The sequence below is a fragment of the Phaenicophaeus curvirostris genome, chromosome 4, assembly GCF_032191515.1.
Source record: "Phaenicophaeus curvirostris isolate KB17595 chromosome 4, BPBGC_Pcur_1.0, whole genome shotgun sequence".
NCBI classification, from domain to species: Eukaryota; Metazoa; Chordata; class Aves; order Cuculiformes; family Cuculidae; genus Phaenicophaeus; species Phaenicophaeus curvirostris.
This window is the reverse complement of record NC_091395.1, coordinates 51,576,727-51,601,604: the sequence shown is the minus strand read 5'-3', so window position 1 is coordinate 51,601,604 and position 24,878 is coordinate 51,576,727. Positions and strand designations below refer to the sequence as shown.

Genomic DNA, 24,878 nt, shown 5'->3' with positions numbered 1-24,878 from the left:
TAATATATAATTTTGATAAAATTCCTGTTGACATTTATGGAAAATTTGTCTCTTATTCCTAGAACAGATTTTTGTGGCCTGATTCACTGTCCAGTACTTCTACTTTAAGGAAGTGCAACCTTGTCAATTTTCATGTGCCTCACATGTTGCCTCATATAATCTTGCAGAAAGGCAGAAATGAAATTACGCCATACTTGCTGGTGTGGCACAACTATTTAATCAATGGAACTACCATAGCTCATTTAACTGGAAGCACTCAAGAAGGAAATACTAAATGAAAACATTAATTTAAAAAGAATCACTGAAGTTTGATTTCGTTGTCCATTAGGTTTCACACTTAGGAATAAGTCATTCAGCTGTGTCCAGGTGATTTGAGTTTCTTTAGCCAGTAACAGCATAATTCCCTTAGGAATAAATTTTTTTCTTAATAAAAAAATATGTAGTTCATAATAATGAAATAAAGCTTAAAAGTGCTGTTTCTTGCTCACACACATAAGTCCTGCTGAAAGGAGAAGGACTTCTCATACCAATGAAGCATTTACAGGAACAGGTTGAAGAAGACAGATCTTATTTTTCTTTATAAGCATACCACATGGATCTAATTCAAAGCTGGCAAGTCTGGCAGGCATAAAAAATCAAGATCTTACAGGGTTATAGATTTCCATTACCTGGAATAGGCATTGTATCAGACTTCTAAACAATACAATTATTTTTGAAGTTACACCTAAATGAAATGCATATAATTCAACGCATTCATTACTACTTTTAATAATGCATTAATTAATGCAATAAATATAACCAATACATAAACAGGTCAGCTCTTTACTTTACTATAAGGCTTTAAAAAGTAAACCCTGCTTTCTTGCTGCCAGAATTTAGGGAGATTTAAAGTCTGAATGCAAGGAGAAAAAAAAAACCAACACAATAGTATTTTACCACCTACAGCTTGAAAACTCCAGTGGACAGGAGTGTTCATCCATAGGAAAGTTATGAAGCTGAAGATAACATTCAGCATTAATTGTCAGCCTAATTAGAAAAGGAAGGGGGAAGAAAAAGAGAAAAAGATTATTCAAGCATCCAGACATTTCAGACTAGACAGTAACGAACATGCACAGAAATCAATTTTGCCAATTAACGGATGTTACAACATAGCCAACTGTGTATCTGTATAAACCATCCAGCACCACCGCCAAAGAACAAAAGTATCATCATATACAACCTGAAGATCTATATTTTTTCAATCAATTTTTCAAGCCATTTAAAAAATGTCAATTGATCTGGGGGGATTTCTCAGCTTTCTGCTAAAAATAGTGGATAAAATCGAGGGACAGAAGGCAGGGCAAGCAGGGGTGTTTATAACAGCAAATAAAGGAAGTTTCTGAAGAACTGGTCAAGTCAAATTGCATTTGGCATCATTGTACCTGGTGGCTATATACACGAGAGAGAAAGTGAGGACAGTCTTGGGCTTACTCTATACTCATGGAAGCAGTTCTGATGAAGCCAGCAGCATGGATAGGAAAGACCAGACTCAATATTTCGACTCATTTAATGTCTAAGGCATTCAAAGAATTCATGTAACTAACATACATTTTAGAACTAATTTAAGACTTATAATGGTATAATCTGAATCCCTTGTTGCTTTTGAAAATACTATTACAGATACCCATATTGCTTCCCAGCAACTAACATGAAACCCAGTTCTGCTAACTTTCACCAGGAAGCTAGAGTAAGGGGCTAGACCTTAAGCTGCCTTCTTCACATTCAAAACAGCTCCTTCTTTGTTGGCAATAATGTGAAGAAAGTCAGAACGTCTTCTAAAATCTACTTCTAAAATTAACATAATTGTTACATACTTGACTGTATGAAGTACTCACATATTAGCCAAAAAGTGATGGGGATAGGAAGATTCTGCCATACACTGGCAGAAAAGTTCTATAAGTCTGTAAACAAAGTAGTAGTTCTACAAAACGTGTCACTATGACCTTTCTAACAGTGTCCTGACCAAGAGAGAGGTTTAGAAGAGAAAGTGCTTTGCAAATTTGCCAATTACAGTATACATATTTATTGCCTTTGTCTTCAATTTTCAAACTTTGGACAGTCAAATGCTTAAAGAAAAAGAAAACAAAAGCAGACTTTTCTTAAAAGCAACACCAATAGATCTGGAATCACTGCTAGGTGCAATGGACAGACCAAGGACTGCCCTGTGAGAAGACACAGTAAGTCTGACAGAAACAGCATCACCACATCTACTCCCTCAAGTACCAACAAGGAAAGAGTGGTGGCACAGGGGAGCCAGCAAACCTGGACAGCTATCAGATCCTATTATTGTTTCTTCAATAAACAACATATGAACCTCTCGATGTTACTCGACCTTAGGCCTAATTCAAGCCATACCCTCACCAATGCAGATGTTTGCATGTTGCAATCCTGGGTGAATACCTGTTCTGCTGTTTTATTACTAGTTCATTGCACTTCAGAGCTCATATTCTAGCACAATAATTCTAACCTATTGCTCTGGAGAGCTCAGATGCTTTTTTTGGCTGTGTTTGTTTCTTTGTTATACTTAAGACTCTGTTTAAAATAAATGGTACATTGAAACTGAATGGACAAGGGAAAGGGTAAAGGTAAATGGAAGGGTTTAGTCCAAGTATGATTCTAGAATAATTAGCTACAAAAAGAAAAAAAAGTATTAATATGTTAACAGAAGTGCCTCTCTGAAGTTTATTTAAACACCAGCATAATAAACTATTTTAAAAATGCTCTTCAGAGATATTCACATGCTCTCACATGAAGAGCACTAAGAAAAAGATCAGTAAAAGAATCCTTTCAAAAATTCTGATACAGGAGACTTCTATAAATTGTTCATACAATACAACTAGACTGTATATGAAAACAGCGTAAATGACTGAAAGGGAAGTAATTAAAGGGTGCTGCTTGTTGTTTAAAACAAGTAAATAAAACCTTAAAAGTAGAACCAGATTTATTACTCTATCTACATGGACTGTTTCTCAATCAGCTCCTAATTTATTAGAAGATGTTTTAAGCACACTTAACAAAACTGAGAGTTGACCCTAAAATGCTTTCTGTAGACCACAGCCTTTCAAGATCTGTTTGATAAATGACTTAAGGATTAGTACAAGTAGCCAAGATGGTAAGCTTAAAACCAACTCAAGCATCTCCCATTTCCCAAGAAGAATTATTGGCAACATGTTTGCTTATGCCTAATTTGCATGAACAGATTTTTTTGATTTTTAATAGCTTGAAAGGGTAAATGTGGAAAAGTATATGCAGGACTGGGGCCTTAGCTTTAATGAAGCTTCCTATGATTTTTATTTTCTGAAGCATTTTATCTTTTATTTACAGAACATAATCTGGTGGAAATACTGAACTATTTAGAATAAAAAGTCTGTGAAACGATTTATGACTAGATCTGAAATATGTTAGTGACAGATCACCATCATGCTACATGATACGTAACATCCTGGTTTTATTCTTTCCTGCACCTAGATAACAAATTTTAATCTCATTGATCTTCTTCAGTTTTCTTTACCCAATTATCCAGGCAATATACTTCAATATTATTAATATAAAGATTTTCATGATAAAATCTTTTTTTTTTTTTTTTAGTAAACTCCTTGCAAATTCCTGTGGTACACAACAAAAAAGATGCCAAGGATTTAATTCATATACATTACTTTCATACTCCCAGTCATAACAGGTTTGGGTTTCTTCTACTCAATAAAAACCCACCTTAGAGTGTACAATACTCTTCCATCACTCCAGATTCGAAGCAAACGATTTGGAGTTGTAATCCAGTGAGCATCAGATTTCCTTGAGTTCCGGAAGAAAGTGTCTGGAATCCAAATTTTTCCAACCATATTGCTATTAAGCATAAGCACCTTCATTGAGCTGTTAAATTTTAGACGACTGTCATACCAAGTCTGGGCAAAAATTATATCTATGGTGTATTCCTAAAAACAGAGAAACAACCATATCTATGTATATGTTTACCAAAGTTTGCACGCCAATAATTTTTTTTAATTCATACATAAATCTGAGGCCACTTCTTCTATTCTCTGTTTTATTACCATTTACATAGCACACAGCAGCCTGTAACCCCAAACTGAGAAACTACAGACTGACAGATGTACACAGCCTTCTGTTCCTACGTCCTCTCCCCTGACACACACTGATGAGTAAAGGCAGAGGAGACATGATGGGAGCTTGCTGCAACTTGGAGGTCCCTGCACAGTGCAACCACCTCGGAGGGACCTAGACAGAAATTTAAGGGCAAACTTAATACTTCAGCACTAGACTATGCAGAGATTCTAAATCTCTTAAGAAGTAAACCAAAGAAACGGTCTACATTTTTTCCCCAAACTTTACACCATGTAATTTAAGATCCTTCAAGAAATTTCAGATTTTGAAAAATTCATGAATATGCAGGAAGTAAACATCACAGAACTATATCCTACCATCTGCCTCATATCAACATATACACAAAAGTATACATAATCATAATCAGGAAGGAAATTTCCCTGAAGCAGTTACACTTCGCTTATTAAAGCCTCAAGAAAGTTACTTTTCTGATAAAGTAAAAGCCCTCAGTAGATGTATGGCTAGCAAGGAAAGATAAAAAATTATTTAAAAAAACCCCAAAGCCAACATAACTGCCAAACAAAAACCCTACAGACTTTTAATAAGACATTTCTTGACACAGAAAACATAAGGGACATAAACATTACAGATACAATGAGTTGTTCCTGCACTCCAGCCAAAGCAGCAAAGCAGCAGCCTCTTCCCTGTTATGTTTGTCACAGCTCCAGACGATAATTCTGATCTTAAGGGCCAAAGTCTCTACGTGATAGCAGATGTTACCTTTCCTGCACAGCCACCTCGTGGGGGCTTCAACAAGCAACTCACCATCTCTTCTGCAGGGATAAATATCTGAAGACCAGACTGACACGGTGCTGCTTGTCACCTCTCTGTTATGGGATGGGTGGGCAGGGGAAAGAGAGAAGGAAACAGGCTCTTGCTGGAGTGAAAGGGGTCTCTACTAGTTTACTTAGTCAATGAAAATGCACAGTGCACACAGTCAACTCTGGCTTTAAATAAAAAAAGTGAAAGCTTTGCTGTTTGGAGTGGGCTTTTTCTTTCATCTTACTTTTAAGTAATCCCTGCGGCCAACTGTATGAGTTACAGACTCCTTGCTCATTTCTGCAACTGATATCACCCATCTCCCAGGAAAGATTGTGAAATTTGGCACTTCAGCCTTGAGAAGTGCCAAGGTAGATATTTCAGAACTACATAAATCTCTTCCAGCCTTCTCTTGGAGAAGAACAGGTTCAGGAAATAGCTATGTAAGAGGTGTATTTGCCCTTGCTTTGTAACTGTATGGCAGCTGAAACATCACCTGGATTGAGGTAATTCAGTGACTCTCAGAGATCACAAATTAGTGCACGAGGCAAACAGTGGAGGGACAGAAGGAATAAAAGGACTAATAAAAACTTCATTTTTCACATGAATTTGCTCTAAAACCCTAATTATTCCTTGTGTCACAAGGAATGGAACACAATTCCTGCATTTCCATCACAGGGGAGATTCTGCAGGTCAAATCAAGTCCTTGATTATTTTATTTCTGTAAACAATGTTCAAGACATCTGTGAAAACCCAAGGCCTGTTTAACCTTAAAATTCAACTTCCTGTGCTGAATATTTCTGTTTACACCTGGAAAAGAAACTTGCCTTGCTGTAGTGTAAATGAGAGCTCAAGGCAGAAATGTTTTAATAGCCTTAAATGGAACAGAATGAGGAAAGATTTACATGTTGCCTTTACAGCACAAATGGGGAAAAAAGAAGTCGGAGAATGAAATCAACAGGCATGTCAAAATATATGAAAAGAGCAGACTGTCTGAGTTTGAAGGTGCTCCTCCAAGCAGCCACTTCACAGTAGCACTACATTGTCTGAGGAAAAGAAATTTGTCAAAGTGTCATTACAGTCAAATCCACCCACATCAAGAAAACTCAGGTTGCCATAGAATACCAACCACCCTAATAAATTAAGATTAAAAAAAGAAGAGGAGCTCACAGATTATTTTGAACACACAAAGCAGAGAAACAACCTCAGTGGACCCAGATGCTTGTATTCTCTTACTCTTCAGTATTACCAATGCAGGTTTACATAACACTTGTCTACTAGAGATTTGTTTAAATAATTTATAAAAAAAAAAAGACACTGTTAAAATCCTTCATGATACATTTATCATTGTTCAAAAAATAATCTAATACACAATAGTTTAATAGTCTAAGTTTAGTAATTACTTTTTTTGCAAGTATCTCGCTGAATATATAACAAGATCAAATTTCTAGTCTTTCGTCTCATACATGCACAGGGCAGTTCTCCATTTATAAGCTGACACTTCAGCACTCAGACATCTCCCTCTCCCTCACAAGTTAGCCAACCAAAGGCATAATCCTACCAAGCATCCCACCTGAAAGATGAGGAATTGCAGCCTCACAGTGGATGGCAGCACTTCATCCACCTCTTCAGCAAGGACCCAGAGTCAGCACTCTGTCAAGAGCATTTATAAGTCTTCTAACATCTGCTTTGGTGAACATTACTACCTACTTCTTCAGCACATTTATTTGACCTATGCCTCCCCTAGACCTCTATTTTCTTTGAGGATCCATAATTCATACTGAGACTGCATATATTCTTCATGCATCTTACATGGGATAACATTTTCAACCTATTCTAGCTATACTCTTTTTCACTCAAGTGAACTTTAGCATAATGACCAAGCACACACAGGTATTCACACTGTAGAGGTGCAAGGCACGTGAAAACGGGGACTCAAATGTATACTAGCCTCCTTTTTGAACACAAATTTCCACACAGAAGAGGCCAGGTGGCACAGGTCCAAACAGATGCAGGTCACCAAGCACAGGTATACATAAAGGATGATCAGACAATTAAGAGTCTGGCAGCATGCAGCTATGACAGTATAAACACTTCAGAACAATAACTTGATAGGGAAACTATGCAAGGGAAATTATCAAGAAAGCTGGATTCTTTCTGAAAATCTAGTTTTGAAATCAATGTGAAATTTCCAGATTTTATGGATTTATACACTGAATTCTCTTAAAGCTGCATCTCCTAAAAAATATTTCATATTTCAAGAAGGAGAAATCTAGGTCCCAAGAATTTGTTGAAAAGAGAACAGAAAAATCACTATACTATCTTTTCTGTAACTAGTTCCCAAAAGTAGATTAATGAAAGCCCTATCTTCATTTAGATATGATATGAGCAACCACAATAGCAGCCAGATACATACAATATTCTTTTAGTGCAACAAATCCTTCCGAGCAACTATTTTGTTTCCCTCATTTTCTTACAAAAAGTTAAATTTAACACTCTCATCACTACTTCTATTAGTCTTTCATAAAATTCACTATTCCATGCCACTGTATAACCGTCAAAATTGGTTTACTACTTCCTCTTTCAAACGAAAGTAATGATACAATAGCCATGCAAAATAAAATAGAATCAATCTGTAGCTGTGTTAGTCACAGCCACAGCAAAAGGCATGCTTATTCATATTTAGCCTTACAGAGTTCAATAACCATGGCACACATCAGCTCATATTTGGTATTTGATTAGATAACTGAACTCTCTTTCGCACAGCTGGCATAAAGAGCCCACCTGCCTAATTATTTACAGATAACTGCAATCCGTCTCCATCTCTTTCCTCTGTAAAAGATCACACAAATTCCAAAGGCTGGAAACACAGTTATTAGTCAAGGTTTACCATTAAAGGACCAGACAGTGAAGAAACTGTGAATATTGACAAGCAGGTGTATAGTCTCAGAGAAAATAATTTAGTAAATTAAAAAAATTACTTCAAATTAACTAGGAACAGCTACTGCATGAGAATAAATGGAATCCTTAACCTCAGCAGCTTCCTCAAACTCAATCAGTTTCATTGTCATGTGCAGTTCAATTACAGTCAGACAAGAAAATGGGCCAGTGGATTGATATATTTATTGGAAAGCTGTGAAAGAAAGGGAGGCAGACACCATCCCACACAATTGTTTCTCATCACAAACCGCATCACACCAATTCAAACATAATATCAATAAGGATGGGAAAAAATATGACAAGCAGAAGAAAAAACATTTTTCTTTGGTATATTGCCTGGCAGTCTCACAACTGATTTTATATTCCACAGTAAAAAGAGTGAAGAAGTCAAGCAATGAGGAGCAAAATGGTTGTCTGGATCATGTTAACTGCAACACAGCATCCTAGTTTTCTGGGGCCAAACACAAAAGCAATGAAAAGCCCCAAAACCAAAGTCAGAGCTGAAAATCTGTGTTAGCAAACTGCAGACCTGCAATAAAGTAAATTAACTGAATTTCAGAGAAAAATTTATAAAAACATACATACTCCCTCATTTTATCTTTACTGAAACTCACACCAGCTTTTCTTCCAGATTCAAAATTTCACTTGAAGTGCACATGGATTATTTTGGAACACAACAAGCCAATTCAGAAACCTGTTTCATAGAGAGATCCTGAACTCAGTTCAATTACCAAGTGTGACATGACTTCATCTTATTCAGTTATCTGAGCTTTAAGGCATTTTCACCACATGCTTTCATATGAGGTAAGTACCAAATAAAGCATCAAACATTAGCTGATTTATCTTCATCTTGCCAGTGTGCTGCCAATGAACACTTGTAAACTTTACCTTTTCACTCACCAAAATATCTCTGGCCATCAAGACATGGCTATTATATTATTTATTAAAATATTTAACCTAGCATTGATGTATAACTACTCTTAACAAAATTTCTAAAATGCGGTTGCTCTCCCAGGTAGGCTACTTTAAAAGCCCTTTACAAATATTTTTGAGCTGCTTAAGGGCTAAAGATGCTTTCAGAGCTTTATGCCCACAGCTGGGACTGAAGAAAAAGTAAAATGTTTTGTTTTGGTAAGCCATTTGCTCACTAGAGCAAATTAAATGAAGTGATCTTAGTGTAAGATCATTGTTATATATTTGTTGGATATTTTATATCCAATATTTTATATATTTTATATCCAACAAATCACAAGGATTCTGACATGTACCTGTAATATTACATTAATGATACTGTAGCTGTGGAAGAGGTGAGAGTTGCAGAAATACACTGAACAGAAGTGCACAGCATCTGCTCCCAGACTCTTGTAACCGGTCACATCATTATAATTGTACAGATAATCACACTGGAGGATGCTATGAGAACATATGCAAGGGGCAAGTGGAAATACAGCAAATCATATCTACAGAAGCTGAGGGAGTACAGCAAGACCTACATAGTCACAATACAGAAAAAAAAATCTATCACTCTCTACATCATAACTTGGCATCTCTGCTTATCCAGTCCTTACTTTGAACATGCAAAATGACAGATGCAAACAACAATATGAATAAAAGGCAAGATTTATTTCAATGCTTTGTAGATTAGAAACTATAATTAAAATCTTGCCAATAGTCAAAAGATTACCTAGAAAAGCAACTAAAGCACTTCAGCAAAACCTCTGCTTTTATTTGATCAGCTTAGATTTTGGCCATTTGAACAGATTAGATGGAGAGGAAGTAGATGATATATATATAAAAACATATTTTTTATATATATTCTCCCACTGAAAAGAATGCAAAAAGTTTTGGTTTGCTTTTCAATTGAAATTTAAACATTTCAGCCACTGACATTCATTAAAATCCCAAACATTAAACTACAGAAAGAATCAGAAAAGACAACTCAGAATAAAACACAGAAAATATTAAAATACATATATACATATCTACATACGCATATATACACATACACTACAAAACCCAGGAGTGAATATCGATATGGATTATGGGTTTGGCTTTGTGGTTGTCAATAGCGATTTATGAACTCTGTTAACTGTACTTTCTAAATTCTGCAGCTACATCTATCCTCCTGTAACTAGAGGTACTCAAACAGTCAAAACTGGTCCCACAAACAACTCTTATTTCCATGGTTTTCCCGTCACACTCCAAAATCCCAAAATTGATGGCAAGGAAACTTATCGGGCTTGGTTTCTACCCTGCATATATCTGCAGGATGAGGGTCTTGCCAATTTCGGTACCTATTTGTCTTTTTCTAAACCTCATATTTCCTTTATGCCAGTTACTATTCATTCAATAACAATACATTTAATATTATTCAAAAAGATTTAAAATACATTGATTTAGAGAATAACGCGCACAAAGTGTGTGTCTGAGTTCTGGATTTTAGGTAGCTTCCGATAATGTATCTTCGGGTCATGATTACTTATATTCTATTGTGTTTAATGTAAGCTACCTGACACTTTAAAGTAAGAGCACAAAACCTTCAACTTACAATAAAAATTTAGTGACTAACAGAATCAGACCACAAAGCATCTTCCATAAGCACAATAAAATTGAGCAATCTGCATTAGGATACTGATCACACTTAACAAAAAAATGTCTGCTGGTGGAAAATTAAATGTAATTTAGAAGTTGAAGGATATATAAAATTCACCATCAGCACATTCTACACAAAGGCATAAATGGTCCAATGTGATGGGGAAAATTGTATCCAGACAGTATCCAGGCCATGCAATCAGAGTACCAAAGTAGCACATTGTGTACAGAGTGAGTATCTGATTTACTCAGTGGTCTAGCTATCTTGTTAAAAATAAGAGTGATAGGCTTCAATGGATAACTAGCAAAGATCATGTGACAAAAGCTAAATCATACACAGAAGAGACAGGAATGTTGGAAAAAGCACAGAAATTGAACTGCTTCAATGAAGTGCTGGAATTTTCAGTTGGGACCTTCTAATACAGCGTTCCATCAAGAAATACAAAAGCTAAGTAGAGAGCATCATTTGCATCCACAGCAAGGGAAGAAAAAAAATGAATTCCTGAAATATATTAAAATGGCAATGATACTGTGCTGACTTTGGCTGAAGTAGAGTTAATTTTCTTGATGGTATCTGGTACGGGGCTTTGTTTTCAATTTGTTCTGGAAACACAGGAATATTTTAGCTATTGCTGAGCAGTGCTCACACAGAGTCAAGGCCTTTTGGCCTTTTTGTAGGCTGTGGATGAACAAGGTGCTGTGAAGCGACACAGCTGGGACAGCTGACCTCAACTGAGATGACCTGCCTGTCAATGGGAAGTAGTGAATGAATGCCTTGCTTTGTTTTGCTTGCACACAAGCCTTTCCTTTACCTCTTAAAGTGTCTTTAAATGAACTCATGAGTTTTCTCACTTTTACCCTTCCAGTTCTTAGTTCCCAATCCACTGGTCATTATGCCTATGCATCTGTCTCTTTCTAACCCTTTCTCAATTTTGTTTTATTTGAGTATTGCTCCATTATTTACTATATGAAACTTGGTTAGATAGACATTAAGGATAGGGAAAATATAGATTTCGCTCTTCACTTTTGACACAATGATGCAATATTGCATTTTACTTATGGAACTACTCCTGTATTCTTTCTCCAAAATTTTTTTCTCATTTGGGGTAGCAGTCTTTCATTGGGAGTTTTGATCAAACAGAAATTACAAGATCAAGTACCTTCTCAAAGAAAAGTAAAAATGTCTTGGAGGGCTGCCATGACTCTCCCAACACAGTGAATTGCACGCTTGCATGGTCGTCTTGTGCCACAAAACTGCGCCACTGGAATGGTTCTTTCATGGACCCCTTGGGCACAGTAGCACAAAATGTTATGCATTTATGAACACATAGGGTTTGGAGAATGAATAGAGGACAGAGAAAGCTAATGGGGTCAACAGCAACATGGATCAACAAGTATTTCTACACATGGACCATATATCTGATTCTGTTACTTGTACCACTGAGCAGAAAAGGGTTGTTTTCATCTTCACACTAATCTGGAAGGAAAGACAAAGGTAGGAAGAGGTACATCTACATTATGTGCTCAACTGAATAAGCTCCCACACAGAGGAAAACTAGGTTCTAAATATTCATCACATGTCTAGAATCTGCTAAGAAATCCCTAGACCACTGCAGAGCTATTGAGGATCAAGACTTTGGCCATAATAGTGCACTTGGCTGCATTTTACATGATTGATGCATAACACATAGCACAGGCTAGCTCTAAAAGACAGATTCAAAAATCTTCAAATTTAATGAGCCTAAATATCCACTGATCTAGATGCTTATTAAAAATGTTTACTCAGGTTGCAGATGCCTAAAGATATCACAAGCTGTAGAAAAACATCTCTTAAGTAAAAGATGTCTATACCGTCTAGAATTTTGTGTAGGTCTTAGTTAAATAGTGAAAGACAACAGACAACACCCTTTAAAAATAAATTCGAATGAATGTCATACATGTACTTAGCCTTTTATGGAAGTGACTCTATCAGACAGCAAGAGGAAAATAGACTGAATTAGAAAAACAAATTAGTTTCATAATATGTATCCTCTGAAGCTTTCAGACACACACACTCCCCTGATATGCTGTTTTAGCATCATTATTAAAAAAATGTTCTCTATATCATACCATGTTGTATCCAAACTAAGTAGTTAAAGCACATCATCTGCCAGAATGAATTAACATATCTGGCAAACAAATAATCCAATGGGGAAATCACAGATATGTATTCTCATGTTAAGTGATCAAATGAAGGGCTAAGGACAGCCCTTGAAAAGGAAGCAATTTCTGGATTATTGGTTAACAATCTCAAACAATACTGACTCCAGGGAAAATGCCTTCCTAATAAAACCAACAGGACATATAAAGAGAGCTTACAGGGTCAAACATGTAATTATTTTTTTTGCTGAGAATGTTGTTTCCCAGATTAAAAACACCTTTTTTGGAAACCTTAATCAAATTATTTGCATATATACGGTTTTATTTATTTTTACAATCATTTGAGTTCTGTAATGACGTTAGATGTCCATATGATTCAGGTTCCTGGAGCCCAAGTGCAGTGGGAACAATTGCTTTTTTATGAAGACTGTAGTGCCCCTAGACTATAATTTAAAATGCTAAGTCGTTCTCTGCCCATTTTTAAAACCCATGGAATATTTTTTAGTTCTATGCCTTAATGACATTTACCTTATTATTCAGTTGATATACATTATAACCATTAGCATCCTGCTCTCCAACAAAGAAATACATATTACTGACTTTTATTAGTGCTGTGGCAAGAGTATCACCAGCCAGCTCAAGGATATCTCTAGCAGATGTGGGAAGACCTCTAAACAAGTGACATTAAATAGTCCAATGCCTGAAACTGTCAATACTACAAATGCAACACATAATAACACTGCTTCCGAGGCTCTGGGCTGAACAACCACACAACAGTCACTGGCAGAGGAGGGGCCACGGTACATAGCAGTGGATAGATTGCCCTGGGGCTGTAGAGATGAGAAGAGGGCGTGGGAGATGGTACAGGCCTACCCTGCAAGGCCAACCACGTGCTGATTCTTTAAAACTGGAAAACTGAAGCTGTAAGCACTTCTCATTTTCAGTTACAGTATATGCAACACCTACTGGCCACAGGCTGAAGAACTTACACTGGTAACTGGAAAAGGAAGTTTCTACCATTTGCTATATCCTTTTTACAGGTGGCTGCCTGCCCACACATTTTGCTCCAACACATTCCTTCAGAAGACAATAGAATAGAAAGGGGGGGAAAAAAGAGAAAGACTGCGGTAGGAAGGCAGAGAAAATCAGGCATCACTTATATACTGGACATGGAAACTGTAAAGTTTCCCCAACCCTATCATTCTTCTGCTCTTTCGTACACTTCTTTACATACAGACCTGGCCCGAGATATGGACTTTCCTGCCACAGCATCAAGCAACGACATCCCTAAGCTCATTAGATCATCCTTTACCACAGATCTGCATCATCTACTTTTGGCATTTTTATGTATACTATCCAAGTACCACTGCTTTTTCATGCTTGGTTTGTCATCATTGAAAGTCAACATTCCCCACTCAAGCATGATGACATATGTGTAAACCACAAGATCCTCAATAATAATATAGAATTATTATGCTTCCACCAAATGCTCCTAAGCCCCCTGCACTGGCATAGTCAGACTGAACATAACACTTCTCTGTCATGTACATACAACACTGTCAGCAATTCTACAGAGAGGAGGAAAAGGAAAAAGGCAGGAGGGAGCTGAGCTGAAACTCATCCAGGGGCAGCAGTCCCCAAGTCATGCAACAGCGCCTTTCTAAAGCCTCCAATGCCAAAGCCTCCAAAGCCTCCATACAATGCATATCATGACAGAAAACCTAAGTGACTAAAAAAAAAAACACAAAAAACTTCCTCAGAAGTGTTGTTACTTCAATGTTCGCACCAAATAGATAGGTCAGGTCTCAAGAGGGCTACCTGAAACTAGATGAGATACAATACTTAACTTTCGAAAAAAGTGGGTATGTGTACACACACACTGAAGAGGATATATATGACTAAATAAGGTATGGAAAAAGGAGGATAGAAGAGTTAATTTCAAATTTTTCTTTGTATGAATTAAAATAATTAATAATGATTCACTGCAATGAAAACAGTTTTATTCACAAATTGTTACTTTTCTTTACCTCTGAAAAGTGGCTTCAGGAAACTAAACTGGGCCAGAGATAAACCAGATATAAACAAACATAGTGAAAACATTCAACATAAACCAAAACAAGGACCTGATACAATGTCCTCTGTACAGCCTCATATTTTTTAATGAAGAAATATATTTTTAGAATTACAACAATTTCAAATGCGTTTCTGTAATAACTGCAATAATATCCAACAACATAAGAATATGCAGTAAGAGATAAAGAAAATTATTTTAATAGCATTTAAGTTATTTCATAATATTAACCCATAGATCATTCAAATAATGTTTTCTGTCAATAATCAGAACTTACCATATTGATTGGGTCAACTGGGCCAATGCTGTTAACATAGACATCTGTTTCAATTACTGTAGTTCTCACTAAACAAAACAGTAACCATAATAATTACATATTTCATTAATTGTGTACATTGTTAGTAAAATTCAACTCATTTACAAAAACAACAATCAGTTTAATATTCTTTTATTAGAGTCATAATAATTAAATCCCTGTTTTGTTCATTCTGTGAAGAATCATACATGACTTGGCTCCCTTATTCCATATCAATTGTTAGAATTATGAACATGCATTTTTTACTTCCTAATGCAATCACCACCTGTGGTTTATGAACAGATATAAGATAGACATAAAAAGTAGAAAAGGTAAAGGAAGGGAAAACAAAAGAAAAGAAAAGAAAACAAAAATGGTCTTCCAACAAAAGTTTCATCATAAACAGAAATAAAATGTTTGGAAAAAATTGTTCATACAACAAACCACGACGTCTGGGAGCAGATGTATTCATCACTGTGAGGAATCAATATGCAGTGCTTTCTGTTGATTCCTACTGGAAGCGTGTAACAAAAATAGAAACTTTTCACTATTGATTTCTCTGATTCATGCAACTGTACCACACCTAAGGTTTACTAACATCCTTTCATCAGCTTGGTTAATACACTGTTTCAAACAACAAATTGAAAGCTCCTCAAGTGAAAGTAATGTAAAAGTTAAGCATTTCCAAACGTATCTTTCTTTAAAAACACAGGGAAACCACTCTCACTGAGCAGATAAAAATAAGTGTTTACAACATATATTCTTTTACAGTATATACTCTCCTCTTTGTACACTTACAGAAGGGCACAAATTCTAAATAACTTCCCATGAAAGTTACATCTGAAGTGCAGGTGGCACAGATAATTCCTTTTTTAACTCCTAACTGGCTTATAGGGGGGAAAGCTATGGACAGAAAAGACCAGGATGCATTTAACATCATCAATTTACCAAGAATTTTCTTCTAGATTCTACTGGAGAACCAGAACGTGGACACAAGAGAATATATGCCCAAGTCCCCAGTGGAATTAAGAGTATTAATACAATAAAGGTCTGCTGGTCGTTCTCTCATGATCTGGCACATTACAGTGAAGCACCTCTGTCCATCTGCAGGTGGAAAAGGATGAAGGTACAAATAAAAAGGAACTCTGAATTCATAGGATTCATCAGATTTGCATCCTTTAGACTGCAAACCACCACAGATCACCTAACTGCTCTATAATAAACCTAAAATCTTAAGTAATAAGATTTTTCAAATCTGATTCAGATTTTTCAAATCTGAAAAATCTAAATCTCAGACATGTAAAAAGAAGCAGAATATCATTAACATCCTTGCCAGCTACAATGACAGGGAAGATACATTTCCTAAATATACCGAGATACATTTTCCCTGCCAGCCCCACTTCGGAGGAAATTCTCCCCAAGTCCAAATCCAATTACAGATGTGATCCTGAGTCTGACAGCAAAACACACCAGTGAGTATGCACAAAGAATTTTCTGTATGCCCACAGAGCACAGAGTCACTTGATCACCATTCTCTCCCCAGCGCGCTTCACAGAAAGTTTAAATAGACTCTGGAAATCGATTCTTTCCGGGGCAGGGAGGGGGGAGGTGGGAGGGAGAAGTACTTCCTGAGCTGTAATTGTTTTCAGCATATGCAGAGTTCATAAAGAAAGGGGATAAACACATGAACTCATATCCTTAGACTGAAAAATTGAAGTTAAAAAAAGTATAAAATGTGTACATGTATGTACACAAATGAATAATACAGCATATAATACATACGTCACATCTTACAAATGGATATCTTCTTCCTTTCATTTTGCAACCTTATTTATCTATATAACAGCAACCCCACTGCTAGACTAGAACATAAGGAAGTGGATCAAAGTGTATCTTGCCTTATTGTTCAAGCAATGTGCAATCCACTATTTTTGCCCTGTATTACTAGGAAAATGTTCCAGTTTGAGAGAAAGCAGAATCAACTCTCTAACTTTGCAGCTAAGCCTCATCTAAGTTAACTTCATTTTCTGAAAGTTAACTGCACATTTTCCAGACAGTGTCTCTCTCTAGAAGCCATAACATGGCACAGTGGTATGCATACAGGCCACTGCTTATACTTATTCCTACAGAAACCAAGGCCAACCTCAAACTGGTTGAATGCCATAAGTGAAAGGGGCAAGAAAGAGTTGCACCTGCAGAGAGGAGCAGGTGACCCAAAATTGACCAATGGAACATTCCATTCCATATATGTCACACTTGGGATAAAACTGAGGGATCATAAGGGTCAAGTCTCTCTTCTTTGGTGGGCAGCATTCAGTACAGATCTCGTCTGTCTTCTTTGCCCATGATCCTCGATACACACATTTTGAATCCACTTCCTGAGATCAGCTCCCTCCTGCTGCTAAGACCAGTCTGGGACATTTTCCCTGTGCCTGCTCTGCAGTGTCACTGGTGACACAGTCATCAGGAGAGTAGTGGTGGGGTGTCTGTGTGCGTGTTCAATTTCTCATATTCATAAACATTTAATTATTTTCTTTTTAATTATATTTTCATTATTATTACTGTTATTTTTACTTCATTAAAACTTTTTCAGTTTTACTTTCTAACCTACAAGTCTCTTTCTCTCATTTCCTTTTCCCCTTTCCCTGGAAAGGGGAGGGAAGGGAACTAAGATTACAACTGCTTGTGTTTAGCTGCCAATCAAGCCAGGCCAGGGCTAAACATCGACAGAAATTTTTAATTCTTCTTAGCATTAGGAAATGTTTTGTTGTGAGGTTCAAGTCTTTAATTCCAACTTTCAGCACTTCCTAGACATATATCAAACCTCTTCTTCAGACTGAAGTACCTACACACAGTGATTAAGGTCACCTTTGAAACTTGCCTTCAGCATGCTGAACAGTTCATACCACATCCTGCAAATGCAACCTACAGATAATACGTTCAGCTTTAACTTCTTAGCTTGTCCCATAGTTTCCAGACCCATCTTCAAATGTGGACAACAGGACTGGAAATTTTTGTAACAGTATTATCAGTGCCACTTGAACATTTCCAGATTCCTGCTCACGTTCCTTTCCACAACGGGATTTGCCTCAGGACAGCGCTCAGGGGATGCATAGCTAAGATCTTATACCATACAAAACATCTAAGTTCTCCCCTAAATCACTGCTTTACTATGCAGAATCTCTCATCTTGAAATATGATCCACAGGCTTCCTCCTCCTAGCCTCCTTTATTTTTCCCTCTCTCAAATTTTGTCTCTCCGGTTTTAATGAAGGAACGAATTATTACTCTGCAGATACAGCTTCTCCCCTTCATCTTCGTGTCATCTGCCAACTTTACTATAAAAATTTATTGCTGAAATCACTCAAAATATCATTATTTGTGATCATGACTTCCGTATGAGAACCCACTATAGTCAGCCCAACCACTGATATTTCCTAATTAAAAACTAAATTTTGAGATGTGTCAGTAAGCCAGTTTTTAACGTAAGCTGTAAGTAAGCAGTACTTGATCTGCCACAAGGGATCTCCTGTAACGTGCCACAGAGTTCAATTTGCTTCTTCCATACCGCTCTGAGTAAGATTATTAGAGCTACTAAGAGCCAGTGAAGAGTCTGAAAATCTGCCTCTGTTGAAATCACTTTAATTGACCCAAATGACGCAGAGAAAGATTCAATTCAAGAAGACTGAAAGAGGCTGATTTTACCTTAGTTCTTCTGTATGGTACAGAGCAAAGTACTTCTGTGAATTCAAAGGAAGAATTCATTTTTCTCATGTTCTTGAACTAGAAATGATACAAATCCATGAACATAACAAATGCTGAAGGAAAATACATTTTTTGTGCCCATTTGGCACCTGTATAGTTACTATTGTTCAACTACTGTCCACAAAGAGCTAACAGAGAAAGATGGTTTAAGAAGATGCTTCTACAGAAAAATGCTTCTTATTTTACTTTAAAAATTGTCTATCAGCCTTGAAGACACTAGAAGGCAAAACTGTACTGTAGACTTACAGAAGCATCTAAGAAAGAAGAGAAAGAGATATAGCACACTTTAAATATTTCTTCTGAGAGACAATATGAACCAGACTGTTGTAAAGCAAGAAGGTGAGAGGACAGCAGGTTGCATACCCAACAGAGAAACAGAAGAGCACCAAACGACAGCTGCCCCCAGTGGATGGTTGATGAGCTCCTAATGTAGCTGAAGTACACAGGGAACATGTTCACCAAGTCTGATATAGAGAGATCTACTCACACTTTCTTTCATAGAATCATAGAATCACCAGGTTGGAAAAGACCCACTGGATCATCGAGTCCAACCATTCCTATCAAACACTAAACCATGCCCCTCAGCACCTCATCCACCCGTGCCTTAAACACCTCCAGGGAAGGTGACTCAAGCACCTCCCTAGGCAGCCTGTTCCAATGCCCAATGACACTTTCCGTGAAAATTTTTTTCCTAATGTCCAGTCTAAACCTCCCCTGGCGGAGCTTGAGTCCATTCCCTCTCGTCCAGTCCCCTGTCACTTGGGAGAAGAGGCCAGCACCCTCCTCTATACGTTCCTGCTTGACAACTTTTATTCACTAGAGTAAACTTGCCTTCTCACAGTTTAAAAGGTGTGACTGGTATCAAGCATCATCTAACACAAACATATAACTAAGGACAGACTCGTCACAAAAAATGAATTTAGTAAATAAGCGACTCTTGTCAAGACCAAGAATGAACTTCTCAACCATCAAAAAGACCTGAAAAAGTGTCCCTCAGTAGGCTTGCACTGCTGGTAAGGGATGATGTTGCATAACCATCAGGCGTATTCTGAACCGCAGCTTGATTTCAAAATCATTATTTTGAAAAATGTTTAATCTTGATTAGAAAAATCACAGCAATAAAAATCTACCTCAATCATTGACAAATTATTTTATTAATTGCCCTTGCTATCAAAATTGCCTCCTTTTTGTCCTGTATTTATCCAGGTCCAACTTCCAGCTACTTATATTGGAAATATCTCTCCCTGCTACATTGAAGAGCTCTCCTTATCACTTATCCTCAGTTTATAAGCTCTCATCTCCTGACAGAAATTATTATCCTTATTGTAAAAGTGCAGAACACTACACTTTTTATTGCTTAATAAAGTTCCCATAGTTTACGACAATTCTCTATTTGGCAATGCAAGTCTAAGATATATCACCCTTTTTTAAAATAATTATTACTTAACATTCTGTTTAAGAATTTAAACTAAGACTACTTCTGATAATTTCATCCAGGCTTATTTTCTTTGATAATGTTTTCACTAACTCTTCATTAATTGCCTAAAGCAGCACCTCTTCTTGGTGATAAAGCAGTTACCTAGCAAATAAAATTAGGTGACTACCATATTCAAGGATATCAGACGCCTTCAACTTCTAGTAGATTTTAATGGAATAATACATATCTCACAACCAGTTATTTAAGAGTACTAGTTATATGGCTATAGATACTGAAAATTTGGCCTCAAGTCTACAGCAGGCTTCCAGCTCCATCTCTGCAGTTTTTTTCAGAGTTGTTTTGATGAAAGCAAAGCCCTCTTCCCCACAATACTTCTACCTTTTTATTTAAGAGAAACTGATCTTTAGCAAATACTCCTGCTCCACTTTTATTATTTCCACCCTTTTCTATGCAATGCACACATCCAGCACCTTTAACATTCTCTGCATATGCTCTTCTACATCTTACTTTTGCATTTCAATTTCCCTCAGTTCCTGCAAAATATTCTTCATCTCAGAATACATACGTCTCTAACTTTACCTGATATATTCCTGCTTGTCCAGGCTTGTTACTTTCCTATCTATATCATCCTTTCATCAATACTACACTAAGAGCATCTGCTAAACACAATATACCCCAATATCCTTATCTTTTCAGAATTAGTGCTTCTATTAGTCTCTTGAAAGTCCACTTTTTGTCCATGTATCCTTTATATTCCTAAGTACATGACCTGTCGCATTAATGCACTGAGATGTAATTGCTTACACCCATGCCCTGCTCATATGATTATTCCCTATTTTAATTAAACTTTCAGACAGATCAGCTGTGTTTCACACATGTTATACACAAGTCTGGACATAAGCCATAGCTGGAAAAAATGTGCTGTACATTAATAGGCTAATATTAATATATCAGTGTCCCTCAGGTGTAAGAGATGGAAGAGCATCCAGTCAGGAACTTTTCCTTTAAAAAGGAAGCTGGAAAAATAACAGCTAGTTTGATTCAGGACTGAAGCTAAAACCAGTGTGCTTATAAAACCAGATAGCCAAAAGGTAAGCTTACAGTGAGAAAAATACTGCTTTATTAATATATTAACACTTCAATGCTGTATCTGTAATTGAAGAGATTTATACTACAGGCAAGAAACTTCATCTGGTAGCTACTATTACTTCACACTGAGCAGAAGGTTCTTTAATACTAGTGCCTTTATGCTCCAAATACCTCCAAGTCTATTACGTAAATTGAGTTAAGGACTAATAAAATTAATAAACATAGCAAAGGGTAGCAGTTAAGAAATCATTACAACTCACAGATATTTGAATAAGACAAACAAAATGACTAAGTGTGTACTAAATTTCAGTATTGCCTTGGACATTTCAATTTTCATTTGGTTCTCATTTACCATTTCCCTTGATGAACGGTATGTTTAACAATTAAACCCCTTATCTCACTCTGGATGCTGAAATTTTTTGTCAATATCTGGAAGAAAGCAAAATTCTGCTCTGCTATTCAGATCCAAAAAGTTCAGCTTCAAAACAGGAAATGTAGCTTTTGGAATAGAGTTTTGTAATTCAATAGTAAAATTGTTCTGTGGAATATTTTTGCTTTGAAAGATAATTAGAACTCCCGTTCAATAACCTTGTTGTGTGAGTACTGACATACCCTGAAGATGTGGAATTTGACACTAGATTTTATCCATATAATTGAAGCAGACTAAGATGGATGCACTATAGCCTGATTTTGGTTTTCTATCTGTTAAATATCTGCAGCGGTTCCCAAGTAGCTGGGACAGAGTGCAATGCCTTCACCTGAAGCTGGAAATTTCATCTTATATTGTTCAAAATTTCTTTTGTGTGGCACAAGTCTGCAACTTCCACGCAGTAGACAGTCAGTCTTAATATTTGTTATCCTGTATTCACAAAGTGAATACTCTTGAATGTCTCCTGTTTGCATCAGGATGATATTCATGAACCTCATTTTAATATGTTGGAAGGAGACAGGTCTCAGACAGCAGAGACCAATCTACAAAAGTACTGCACTAAGAAAGTGAAGAAGAAAAAATAAAAGGAACACTTGTGTGATACAAGCTAGAACCAAGCGTCTTCTTCCAGGAATTGATTTTTGGAATCCAAAAAGTTGCACACTGAGTTACTTAAAAAAGGCAGAGCTCTTTCCCTATCAAGACAGTACATAACCTACATAACCAGAAAAGTGAAAATAAGATTGATGCCAAATTCTTCAATGGCCATGTAAATAGATACTGCATGTCAGAGGAAACTCTTCTTTCTCTGTATTTCTGCTATTTATTTCTAACTTTTATAAGGAGACAAGAGAAACAGAATTCTCCTTTCTTTCATCCCCACCTACCAGCTAATCATTAGACAGAATCCTAGGGGAAAGAGTTTATTCCCTCATAATCTCTTTGCTGTGCACTGCATCAAGCACTCAGAGAAAAAAAAGTAACGCTATACATCTGTCACAGATGGAGAATTTAAGGAAAAATTATTCTGGAAGACATTTATTGTTGTCTAAATGTTTGTAGTAATTCAATTAAATGAACATGGAGGAAAAGACAACAAACTTCAGGAGATGCACATGTAACTGTATTATGACAGGGAGAGTAAAATTGCCATTCAGCATCTTCAAGGTAACAGTCAACAACAAAACAGAACTAGGAAATCTGGAGAAGAAAATAATTCCTTTGACGGGGAATGCCAGGTATTTAACAAATAATTGTCTTCCACCTCTCCCTTCACAGTTCAGGAAACAAATTCCAAAAAAAATTAATTATTTTACTTAGTTAGAGATAGCACGCATGTGGTAGACAAAAGCTAGCAAGGTTTCCTGTACTGCGTGTTTTCAGCACAAGGATCTTCCAAATATTTACACTAAACAGTTATATGCAAACTGATGCATTCAGTATTGAAAGACAAAATTGACTTTCTACTAGCTGCAAACCTCGACTATGGTAATGCAGTCTTCCTTGATATTTGTCTAGAAAAGATATAGTCCTAAATTACATTTTTAGATTCTTATGAAGTTTTTCAATATCTGAAATAAGGGAAGAAGTTGAGTTAAAGGGTTGAGTTAAATTTGCTCAAAACTCAGTCTCACAATGCATTTTCTACAGCAAGAATAAAAACATCTAAGAATAATTCTTTAATAAACTCCTAAAGACTCAGGATAAATATAAATAAATATAAATAAATATAAATATATAATTATGACTGGTTTATATCTACAGTTCTTTCTGTCAGAAGATTTTAGTTAAACAAAGTAAAATATAATTGCCTTTTAATGATTTATTATAGATTGCCGACTGTCCCACAAAAAGAAATACTTCATGTAAGAAAAAGAGATTGTAAATATAATATAAAAATTCTACTCTTGCATAGAACATTATTTCTACCAGCTCCAGAAAACCATTTCTTTTTATTGCTGTTCTGTTTAGCTTGCTATATTACATTTTAAAAACTGCATTAAACAGGTTTTGGCCATCTGTGACGAAAAGCAGGCCATTTCTGGCTATCTTCTCCTACTACTGAATTATTTTAAGGGCTTACCCCCAATGTCTGGCCGAAGCTTGTTGTCATATCCTTGAAGTAAGGAGTCCAGTATGTGAGTTACATCCCCACCATGAATCTTTGGTGCGAGGACCCATGTTTTATTCACTGTTAGATCTTCATCATCTTCATCATCTGCTTTATCTGCTCTATGATGCATGAATGAAAGAAAAACACGGTTAGGTAAAAAACAACCAAAACTCAGTCAGTGAAACTAAATACACAAGAAGTGAAGAAGAAACTCATAAAATAATGAAAACCATTTGGAGTGCTTTATAAAAATCCAAATGCATTCTGGTGCTAACAGAAAGAGACAGACCCTTATTTAAAACACCAACATTTTGGTTTATGGCAGTAGAGGATGTAAGCTAATAAACACGTCAAAAGAAGCATAAACACATCATCCATACAGAAAAACTCAAGCCATGAGTCAAACTCACAGAAGCAGCAGCCAGCATGAACTTAGTGTCAGCCTTTTTCCTGTTTTTTTTTTCCATGCTTTTCCTTAAATGTATTCCATTTTCAAATCATGGTACTAATATTTCTAAGAAATACTTAATTACTGCAATAGATAAATCTTGGTGTCAAGAACATTAACATCATCTTCTTCGTAGTAGCTCCCATTCTAGCTATGATTTAAAAAAAATAAACTTGTATACTTACTGAATTCATTCCAATTTTCAGAAAGCAAACACTACATCCATGTGCTATGAACACTCACAGAAGCTACGGTCATGTGTCATATATCTGCATGTATACGTGGTACAGTTAAAACACTGTATCACACTCTGCAGTTAAGAAGATCGCCTGCTAGCTAGCTATTTTATCAAGATGAAACAAATGCACAAAGAAAACATATACACTTTCATTCATTGACTGTATTTTAATTAGACAATAAGAAATACATAGTTTACCACTAAGTCATTACAAAAAAATTGCAATGCCTTGGTTGCATCTGCAGATTCACTCAGATATCACCAAGAAGTCAAATAATGCCTGGAATCAGTTTTCTTTGCATTTAAGTCAAATGAGTGTGGACTTAAGTATTTCTCCAGTACTAAAGTTTGCAATTTATATTACTCATCCAGCTTATTTCAGGGAATTTCTGCGTGGTCCCAAT

The 24,878-nt window shown here is 36.3% G+C and overlaps 1 protein-coding gene across 2 annotated transcripts in view; it reads right to left on the bottom strand.

Moving 5' to 3' along the window:
• GABRG1 (gamma-aminobutyric acid type A receptor subunit gamma1) overlaps positions 1-24,878 on the bottom strand; it is a 51,422-nt gene that overhangs the window by 10,356 nt on the left and 16,188 nt on the right. Inside the window, exons 2-5 of one of the 2 annotated variants that reach the window (XM_069856110.1) lie at positions 23,759-23,907; positions 14,937-15,004; positions 3,751-3,971; positions 944-1,026 (exon numbers count right to left, since the gene is read on the bottom strand). In XM_069856110.1, the coding sequence (XP_069712211.1) occupies positions 944-1,026; positions 3,751-3,971; positions 14,937-15,004; positions 23,759-23,907 (521 nt within the window). The remainder of the gene's footprint in view (positions 1-943; positions 1,027-3,750; positions 3,972-14,936; positions 15,005-23,758; positions 23,908-24,878) is intronic. The other variant, XM_069856111.1, reaches the window with a different exon arrangement.